The sequence below is a fragment of the Oryza sativa genome, chromosome 5 (assembly GCF_034140825.1).
Source record: "Oryza sativa Japonica Group chromosome 5, ASM3414082v1".
Classification (NCBI taxonomy): Eukaryota; Viridiplantae; Streptophyta; class Magnoliopsida; order Poales; family Poaceae; genus Oryza; species Oryza sativa.
Window position 1 is genome coordinate 8113398 of NC_089039.1, and position 10054 is coordinate 8123451.

Sequence of the window (10054 nt, forward strand, 5' to 3'; positions counted from 1 at the left end):
AATCTGAAAAACAATTTGTTTTTGATAGGCATATTTCAATTCAACAACCTATCATCTTACATCTTAATGATTTTCTCGAATTTAATGCATGACCTTCTATTCTTCCACACGAGATTGACTACATGGGCATCGAGAAATGTAAACATTAATGAATCGCTTGTTTACGAGGAATGACTTTAAATAGATGATAAGTAGAATTACTTATCGTTGATCTATGTGTCAAAATAAAATATTATTATCAAAAGTAGATGGAAGGAGTACCTCGGAAGCCTAGCCTATATATATCCGCCGTCTTTTCTGTTCTCCATCCGCATCCCCTTCCCCACCGTATCCGCGATTATCCAACCCCCGCCGCCGCCCCCCACCCCCCCCCCCCCACCCCCACAGGAATGCCCTCAGCGCTCACCGCCTCTCCGTGGCGCTCCGTCAAGCTTCGCGGCCGCAAGATTTGGCCTCAGCACTGCTGCGCGGCCTCCCTCCTCCTCAGCTAGTAGTAGCCGCCTCATCACGCGCCGCTCTTCCTCGCGGTCTGGGCGTTTCGTCGAACACCTGGTGGGCTCCCCCCTTCCGCCGCCGCAAGAACTCGATCGATCGGTCGGTATGACCGTCGCTTCCTCCGACGAGGCGTCCCGGTCGGTGCTGCGGCCGGCACCGCCCTTGAAGTGGGAGGACGAGGAGGCTCACGGTTCGTCGCCGGGAGAAGGAGGCGCTGCTGGTTGGGCCGTGGATAGCGGGGACCAAGAAAATGGTGCGGATTTGGGGCCGGTGATCGCTGTGGAAGGACTTGGTGGGCTCGTCCCACAACCCGAGGTGGCCGTCGTGGCCGTCGAGTTGCTGCCTCAGTTGGTTCAAGAACCGGGCAAAGTTTCCCCAAGAATCCATGAAAAGGCGAATTCTGGGGAGGGTGAGAATGGCGATGGCAAGTATCGTGTCGTCTACACAGCTGGCCGCCGCAAGAGGTGTCTCATCTCGCCGGGAGGCAGCGACGGCGACAGGATCACACCTCGCGACCTCGCCGTCGCCTTTCACGGCCAAGAGGCAGGCCAGGTGGCTCCAGAAGCTGCCACCGCCGCAATCGCCGACGGTGCTGGTGTCGCCGTCGATTCCGTGCTCACCAAAATGCAAGAACTGGTGAATCATGGTTCATGTGGCAATGGCAAGAACAATGTCCGAAAATCCAGGAGAATCCACATGAAGCAAGCTACTGCCGTGCCTGTTTCCGATGAGCTCAAGAATCTCCATAGCCAAGAAGCAGAGGCTGCCCATGGCAAGATCACCGATCAATCTGATTGCGAGATTAAGAAGGAGCCTCGTGAGAGTTGCATGTCCTCTATTGTTGGTTCTGATGACAGCCACATCAGTGGCCTGTCCATCAGGTTGCAAAGCTTGGGGATCAACATCACCAGTGTGACACCGATCCTTTCAAAGAATGTATCTAGTACTGACTGCCATCCCAACCAGGCCCGGCTGTTGCTTTCGCGCCACGCGGTGGAGGGCTCGCCGCTTCTGGGGATGCTCACACCGTTGGAGGATGCCCTTGTGCACAGTTCAGGGCTACCAATCGAGGTCGTTGACAGATATGGCTGTTCCTATGACATGTTCCTGAGGTATCTCGACTCCACCACTTCCTACAGACTTATTGTACAGTGGAGGAATTTCTTGGAAATGAGCCACATGATCCCAGGTGATTTGGTGAAGCTGGGTGCGTTTCGCTTCGAGGGGCAGCTTGCGCTGACATTGTTGCATTATGGGAATGCCGGTAAGGCGAAGAAGGTCCTTGACAGAAAACTTAAGGAGAAGAAGGTGGAGTCAAACTCCACTGTGACAGAGAAAAGCAAAGAGTTGACTTCCAGGGAGACAGAGGAAAGCAAGGAGGAGTTGACTTCCAGGAAGACAGATGCAAATGATGCGGAGAGTGCTTCAAGTGTGGCAGAGGCAATCAAGAAGAAGTGGCCATCCGAGATGCTTGAGGCAGCGGAAACCTTACTAATGCTGTCGTGTTCTGGGGATAAACCAAAACCATCAGAGTGATTCTCAATTTGTCCGGAGCAATGTGCAAGCAGTTCCTAAGCAGTTCTATTGTCAGAATTTATTCTGAAGGTTTCGTAGTTCTCAGCTCATTTTTGTGACTTGGTGCCCTGATCACTGGTTTGTGTCCTGGGCTGTCCATAGAATATAGATACTTAAGTAGTGATTCTTAGTATTAGGTATACTGTCAATATACCTCAAATTAGACAGAGTTTTTGCAATAAAGTGGGCATTTAAGCATATGATTTGTCTGTTGTATTAGTTTTTCACCCTGACAAATTTTCTGCCTGATGCAAAGTTTACACTTCTCCTAAAACTGATTTGAATGGTTATTTCTATTGTGCATATTTTGTTATCCTGTGTGGAGCTATTCTGTTATGCTACAGTTACTTCTCCAATTGCATGATTGCTGTGCTGAATCTTCAGAAGACGCTTTGCAATTTTCTTTCTAGCCTGAATTTTGTTCCTGAGGTAACACTTCTATGAAATGCTTATTAATATTTAATTTGTACTGTAACTGTGCATAGTCATGAGCAAAGTTTTGTGCCAATGCATGCATGTAGGATGTGTCGCTTTTGCTTCATTCTATTACTGTTCTCTGTTTGGGCTGTAGTACTCTAATCATCCAATGTCACTGAAACATCAGAATAAACCATTGAGTCTTGTCTGTCAGGTCTAAATTGGTACTACTAGCATAACCATATGTAATTCGATTGAACCCTAGTTTGAATTCAGAATGTTCTTAGTATTATATTTTATTCATTGGGTTATATAGTCTGGTAAACTTTCTAGTAATCTTAATTGATGTTGCTAATATCTGTTTATAATATAGTATAATATACTATGGTTTAGGATGCCATGAACTTAGTTGCTTTCTGGGTCTAGAATTGTTACAACTTACATAGTCCCTAATTTGCTTGAAATAGTTGGCACACGATACTTTGTTAGTTGTGATGAATTTCATCTGTGTTGAAAAGAATGGACACTTTCTCATCTAAACGATGAAATTTTCCTATCCTTTTATTTGGAAGAGACCTAGTAGGAAATCTACTGGGTTGATCTTGTTACAAAAAGTTGCTTCAGGTTACCATGTCAGTTCTGACAACTACATGAAAGGCCCGTACTTTCAGACATGTCAACAGTTTTCAGGATGTCTTGCTACTGATTCCAGGATACATGATACACTGTGCCACGTACTTTCAGACATCCTAAAATATTGCACCTTTATTACAGTTTTCACTTTTCAGGATGTCTTGCTACTGATTCCAGGATACATTAGCACTAGATACACTGTGCCACGTACATTCAGAACTTTTGAAAAATGTCACACCTTCACAGTTTTCAGGATGTCTCGCTACTGATTTCAGGATACTTTAGCATCAGATACCCTGTGTCATGTACATCTAGAAATCCTGAAGAATGTTGAATTCTGAATAATGTTTGCCCCTTTACAGTTTTCAGGATGCCTTGCACTGATTTGACTTTGTCGCCTTCACATTTGTTCGTAAGATATTGAGCTGTTGTAATTGTAAGGATTGCATTCACTGACGATTATTTCTGTAGAAAAAAAGTTGTGATGGTAAGAACTGCAAAATTCCTGGAGAACACTAGCGACAGTACTAATCTACAAAGGTTTATCATATTATTACTTTAGTTACTGATACATTAGCACTAGATACACTGTGACATGTACGTCTAGAACTTCTGAAAAGTGCCTGGGGATCTAATGAAGAGCTGATTTGGTAGAAGGGAGCTGGAGAAGAAACTTGTGAATGGGAAATATTTTCCTACAGATATTTCATTTATATTCAACTTAATGCCTGAAAAGGTTTGAAAGGTCATAGAGCTGGTGTTTTCCAGTGACATTTTTTTCTTCTGCAGTCGTGATGCTGATGCATGCTCTTCGACAGATAAACAATCAGGTCTGGTCAATATCGACCCTTTATTCATTTACACTTCTTTGTACTATTGCCAGTGTTTGTTGTCTTGCTGAATTTGGGTTTTGTCACTACCTGATATTTTTATTACCATGTAAATATCACAGTCAGTCTCCAGTCGTGGTGACCATTTTCCACACGAGGAACAGATGCTGGAAGATGACCTGAAGATTGCTCTGTTTGCTGGTGACCTGAAGATGAAGTTTTTGTGCTAGCTTGCTAAATTGCAATTATTATTTCTTAATGGCCAAACATTCTCTCATGAATTGCGTCAATCAGAGAGGCCTGACCCACTTCCAGAAGATTGCGTGACGTGCTGTGTGAATTGGATCCCAAGATGTTCTTCAGAGGTTAGCAGGGCAGTCAAAAATACTGGCTGCTTGTTATCGTCAGCATCAACTTGTTCTTGCCGTCGTCATGCTGGCACAAGCCTGCCCATGTCACCACGATCTCGTCACCGGAATTAATTCCAGGTCCCATTTTGTTGTTATCTCTGAATTCCAAGTCAAAATCAAAGCTTTCTTTCACTGTTAATCGTGTGGATGTGGAAGGATGCATATACAAATATATACAATCAGAAGCTACTGCTGCCGTTCTGCACCGGCCCCATGGAGGAAAAAATGACCATGATCAAGACAAAACCTCAGTATCTGTTGGGTCTTACACGGAGATATATTGGTTGCAGAGACATCTGAACCTGCAAATGCCTACCATTTTGTTGCCTGGTGCTGACATTGCAAGCAGCTGATCATGCCTTTGCATGCATTCCCATTGAATGGATCAGCATTGACAGAATGACAGCTCTATTTGCAAAATGTTTATTTATACATTGTAGAGATAATTTCTTCACTTTGTGAGATGGCAAGTTAGATGAACCACCTTTGTTTTCAACCATATCTCGTAAGCAGAAATGCACACCTATATTGACTAAATCTGTTGCAGGGCCTTGGCTTTTCCATTGCATTAAAATGAACTAAAATTTGTGAGCTTATGACTAGCTTAATACTATTATATCACTTGTGAACCAGCTGTACCTTGTTGTAGACCATGCCTGACCTTTTGTTGCATGAGAACTTGTGTACTGAAGTCTGAAGGGACACTGTACTCTATGTCGGCTGGTCAGGATTAAACCATTTCAACGCATTCCAGCAGTAAGTCTTCAGTCACAGTCTCTGTTACTGAACGTGTTACCCAATAATCTTGTGTTGACTGGAATTGTTCTTCTGAACCTACTCATGAGAATCATTGAGGGATAATGATGTACTCCTACCACCGCACTCTGACTGACATCTCACTGGGCATGCCCCTGTTTGTGAGCCACTTTCATGTAGGAGTATTACCCAAGAATCATATTGACTTTGAGAAACTATCAATGTGAAGTGTGATAACTCGTTCTCCCTCTGTACAGATTCATTGTATTAGGAGGAGTTACATCTCCAAGATCGAGTTTTTTTTAGGACGGAGAGTAGTACCTCCGTATTAAAAGAAACCTCAGAGCAATAGCCAACTGACGATTTCTGAACTAAAATAAGAGGCAATTCTAGTGATCCATACTGTTTTGATACATGCACTCCCTCATATTATAAGGTGTTTTATGTTTGTTTTAATTTATACGTTTTTGAGTTTAGCAAAATTTATAGAAAAAACATAGTGCTATCTACTATACTAAATTAGTTTTATTAAATCTACCACCGACTATATTTTTTTATAGTATATTCGTTATGTTTTAAAATGATTTTCATTTTTCTATACACTTGGTCAAACTTAGAATAAACTAAAAAACACAATATGGAACGGAGGGACTACTTAAAAAAACATCAGCACAATAGCGAAATGACGTTGGAAGTAAAATAAGAGGGAATTCTAGTGCTATACGTTTTTGAGTTTAGCAAAATTTATAGAAAAAACATAGTGCTATCTACTATACTAAATTAGTTTTATTAAATCTACCACCGACTATATTTTTTTATAGTATATTCGTTATGTTTTAAAATGATTTTCATTTTTCTATACACTTGGTCAAACTTAGAATAAACTAAAAAACACAATATGGAACGGAGGGACTACTTAAAAAAACATCAGCACAATAGCGAAATGACGTTGGAAGTAAAATAAGAGGGAATTCTAGTGCTATACGTTTTTGAGTTTAGCAAAATTTATAGAAAAAACATAGTGCTATCTACTATACTAAATTAGTTTTATTAAATCTACCACCGACTATATTTTTTTATAGTATATTCGTTATGTTTTAAAATGATTTTCATTTTTCTATACACTTGGTCAAACTTAGAATAAACTAAAAAACACACTATGGAACGGAGAGACTACTTAAAAAAACATCAGCACAATAGCGAAATGACGTTGGAAGTAAAATAAGAGGGAATACTAGTACAAATAATGTTGTGACACATGGTATTCAGTACAATTCTGTTTATTTGAGGAGTTGTTAAGTACAATTGTAGTAAAATTGTACATTCGGTGAACTAAAGACATCAACCTGCGACTGAAATCATGGCATATATACTAAACTTAACACTATAACAGATCAGAACAGCAACATCTGGCGAATCAATCCTGTCATACAGTACACCAAGAAGTTTGAATTTTCTTCACATATATCCACATTTGAGTTCCTACCTACACATGCAACTCTCTTCAGCACATGCAAATACACAGTTACACGCACAAGCCTTATCGCCCATTGTTTCGCTTATATTTATGCTTATCCATATAGTTTATAAGAAAAGATAATTTATAGATAAAACTTTTATATATCTGCACTTAGCAATTCAAAACCAAATGCTGTAAAATAAACCATAATAAAAAAAAAAATCAAAAAATCAACTCCAAAATTAAGTTTTAAAATACAAATTATAGTCTATAGGCATAAGCATAAGTGAAACGACGAATAAATTAGAGTTGGCAGGGTACCCCACATCTGAACCCCTATATATACACAAACACAAGACCTAGGATCACTCATACCATAAGCAATCCAATCCGATCCGATCCAATCCATCCAACAACCACCAAATCACTTTCAGTTCTCACACAAAGTTTCAGATAAAATTCAGCTATCTGAAGACATCAGAAGAAGTAGCTAATTTAAGCTAAGCTAGAGAAGATGAAGAACAAGGGCAGCAGCTGCAGGTATCTTCCTCACTCTTCTGCACCATGCGCCACCGACGGCGCCAGATGTTTCCGCTGCGACCACCGGCCGGCGATCGACGAGATCGTCAGGGAGCAGTCGCTGGTGACCCAGCTGCGCGCCGTCGTGCTGCCGGCGCTGGAGACGAAGGCCGACGACGGGCGGGCGGAGATCGTGGCGCAGCTGTTCGGGAGCATACTGGATTGCTCCAGGAAGGTGATCTCTGCTCTGAATTCTCGCTACGTCGGAGAATCACCTCCTGACGATGATGAGATCGTCGACAAAAGGAGGGCGAAGAGGAAGAACAGTGAGGGCAAGAAGGGTGATGATCAGGTGAAAGTGAAGCCACATGAGCACAAGAGAAGGTATGATTTAGCATTTTTTTTTCCACTATTCATTTGGACTAATTGCTGTGATTTGTACAACAGTTGCTATTCATCCATGTTCTTTAGCTTGCTTAATTGTTGTGTGCAATAATCATAGTTGCATATATTATAGTTGGATTAATTGTCACCTATTAAGAGGATAGAGACATTTTTTATAAGAGTAATGACACTAGCTGTACTAGCTAGCTATTTTTTTTTCTTTTTTTGAAAGATCACTAGCTAGCTAGCTAGCTAATGTTGAGTGTGTGAATGACACAAGTAGCTAAAGCATATGTTGCTCTTCATATCTTTATCATCCCGATATATTGCTTGTAGATACCTATATATATGTTGATCGATGTTGCTATATATGAAAGGTCCCTTTCCTAATAAAGTGAGTTCGATCTTGATCTACTTTGGATTGTCTTTCCTCATTGGCACTGCACTTAGGACTCTGAATTGCCTCAGAAAATTATTTGAGTGTGCATGTGTAGATGATTTGAAGTTGGTCTTGAAGCTAGCATTATGTTTCTATTCATGTAAATATTTCCTAATTGAATTAATTTTGCCCCTCATGTTTCAGCAGGAGATACACTAACTCAACATCACAAATCACAGCTGTTCCACATTATGACGGTCATCAATGGAGAAAATACGGACAGAAGAATATTAACAACTCAAACCACCAAAGGTATATACACATATATCCACAAAACCTCAATTATTTCATCTCTCTCTCACACACACATCAAGGTTCCGTTTTTGTGCCCAACATACGACGCAACTAATTAATTAAGTTTTGGCAAAGAGAATTCTTATGGCACAAGCACACAACTAACAATTTGCAACATAAATTAATAAGCAGGAGCTACTACAGATGCAGCTACAAGCATGAACAAAACTGCAAAGCAACCAAGACAGTGCAACAACTGGACAGTGCCGGCGAAACCATCATGTACACCGTGGTCTACTACGGACAACACACCTGCAAGACTAACATGAGCAATGCTCCTCTCCATGTTGTTGAAACAAGTACCACTCAAAGCATCTCAACAACATGCTGCTCTGATGATCTTGGCGATTATAGCCAAAAGATGGAGAACATGCACACACCAGAGTTGGCAGAAGTGTGCTCTGATGAGCTTGGTTCTTACCATGCAATAATAGGGGCAGAGCACAGTGCACTAGGGTTGGAGGATGAACACATGCACAAGCTGCTCGACACATTTGCATGTGGAGCATTAGATCTGGACAGCTGGGAGATTGATGCAATTGTGAGATCTGGTTTCTGCTAGGTGAATTTTGATGCATGTTGCTGTGATCAGTTTTGGTGCTTAGATGGAGTTTTTTTGTATTATATGTGGTTATATGGTGCTTACTGAACTTTGGTGAATGCAAAATAAATAGTTTAGTGCTTGCTAGATAGCAAGTTAAGTTAAAAAATATAGTTACTTATATTATTTATATATGTAAGTTGGTATTGTAAGGTACAATCAACAACCTTGAAGAATTTTGTCCATAAATTTTAAGTATATATACATGCAGGTTGAAGATATGAAACACACTGTCTATGATGAGTTGACACTATATATAGGATGAATTCAGTGTAATAATGGGTCTATTTGGTGTACTAACAAACGAATGATGATGCACATAAGACCATCTCTCTTGACCCATGTATAGTACAAGGAACAAGTAGCCATGCATGGCAACGAAAATGAAAAAATATGTTTGTGTTTGACATAATGTCAAAACAGGCATGATTTACCTAACCCTTTTTAACTTGTGCGACTTGTGTCAGTAATATTTTTTTAATTATTTCTGACTTTTCGAAATGGTCTCATATGTATCAGTAGTGATTGCTTCCTATATGTCATATAAGAGTGCGTTCTATCCTACATGTTCCCAACTTTTACTCACTCGTTTTTTACATGCACGCTTTCTGAACTTATAAACAATACATTTTTTAAAAAATATTCCTATAGAAAAGTTGTCTTATAAAATCATATAATCTATTTTTCAAGTTTTTTTATAGCTAATACTTAATTAATCATCCGTTAATAGCCACCCCATTTTGCGTGTGTAGGAGAGAAGTTCCCAACCTTCTGTCATGAACACACCTAAGTAGACAGTAACACATTAACTTATTACTAGTTATCACCCTTACATTTGTTGGTATATACATATTTATTTCCATATGATGCATGCTAATTTCTTTTTTTTTATTTGTATAATGACAAAATCTATTCTATACCATTGAGTTTGTTCGAGTTCAACGATTTACCATTGACATTGTCTCTTTCTATAATATACCGGCGACTTTATCGATTGTTCTACAATACGCCATTAGGCTGGACATTTTTTTCAAAAATACCCAAAATACCCTTATGGATATACAAGGTTAACAATTGATTTATCATATTAGAAGTTTCAAAAAAAAATTGAAAACTTTTATGTGACCTCCTTACACAATATGGAAGTTCGAATAGAAGTTTCAAGTTTTTTTTACATTTATATTTTTTTAAAAAATATAACTTATTTGTTATATGCTATATAAAATACTTTTTTATTGATGT

General features: G+C 39.9%; 2 protein-coding genes across 3 annotated transcripts; both read left to right on the top strand.

The window, feature by feature from the left end:
* Positions 1–377: 377 nt before the first annotated feature.
* Positions 378–2268, top strand: LOC9268565 (uncharacterized). The gene has a single exon (XM_015782597.3). It carries the CDS (start codon positions 601–603, stop codon positions 2029–2031), a length of 1431 nt encoding a protein of 476 aa, XP_015638083.1. The 5' UTR covers positions 378–600; the 3' UTR covers positions 2032–2268.
* A 4687-nt stretch (positions 2269–6955) lies between these two features.
* Positions 6956–9014, top strand: LOC107276056 (WRKY DNA-binding transcription factor 70). 2 transcript variants are annotated; one of them, XM_015783433.3, is made up of 3 exons: positions 6956–7478; positions 8062–8169; positions 8344–9014. In XM_015783433.3, exons 1-3 carry the CDS (start codon positions 7090–7092, stop codon positions 8771–8773), a joined length of 927 nt encoding a protein of 308 aa, XP_015638919.1. In that variant the 5' UTR covers positions 6956–7089; the 3' UTR covers positions 8774–9014. The 2 variants fall into 2 exon arrangements, with proteins under 2 accessions (XP_015638919.1, XP_015638920.1); XM_015783434.3 differs by having other exon boundaries at positions 8065–8169.
* Positions 9015–10054: the final 1040 nt, after the last annotated feature.

What these genes read in the sequence shown, in the direction of transcription:
- LOC9268565 (XM_015782597.3), top strand. Translation starts at nt 601, where the DNA reads ATGACCGTCGCTTCCTCCGACGAGGCGTCCCGGTCGGTGCTGCGGCCG.
- LOC107276056 (XM_015783433.3), top strand. Translation starts at nt 7,090, where the DNA reads ATGAAGAACAAGGGCAGCAGCTGCAGGTATCTTCCTCACTCTTCTGCA. An exon ending in CCACATGAGCACAAGAGAAG is followed by an intron (nt 7,479 to 8,061) that starts GTATGATTTAGC and finishes CTCATGTTTCAG; the next exon opens with CAGGAGATACACTAACTCAA. An exon ending in AACAACTCAAACCACCAAAG is followed by an intron (nt 8,170 to 8,343) that starts GTATATACACAT and finishes ATTAATAAGCAG; the next exon opens with GAGCTACTACAGATGCAGCT.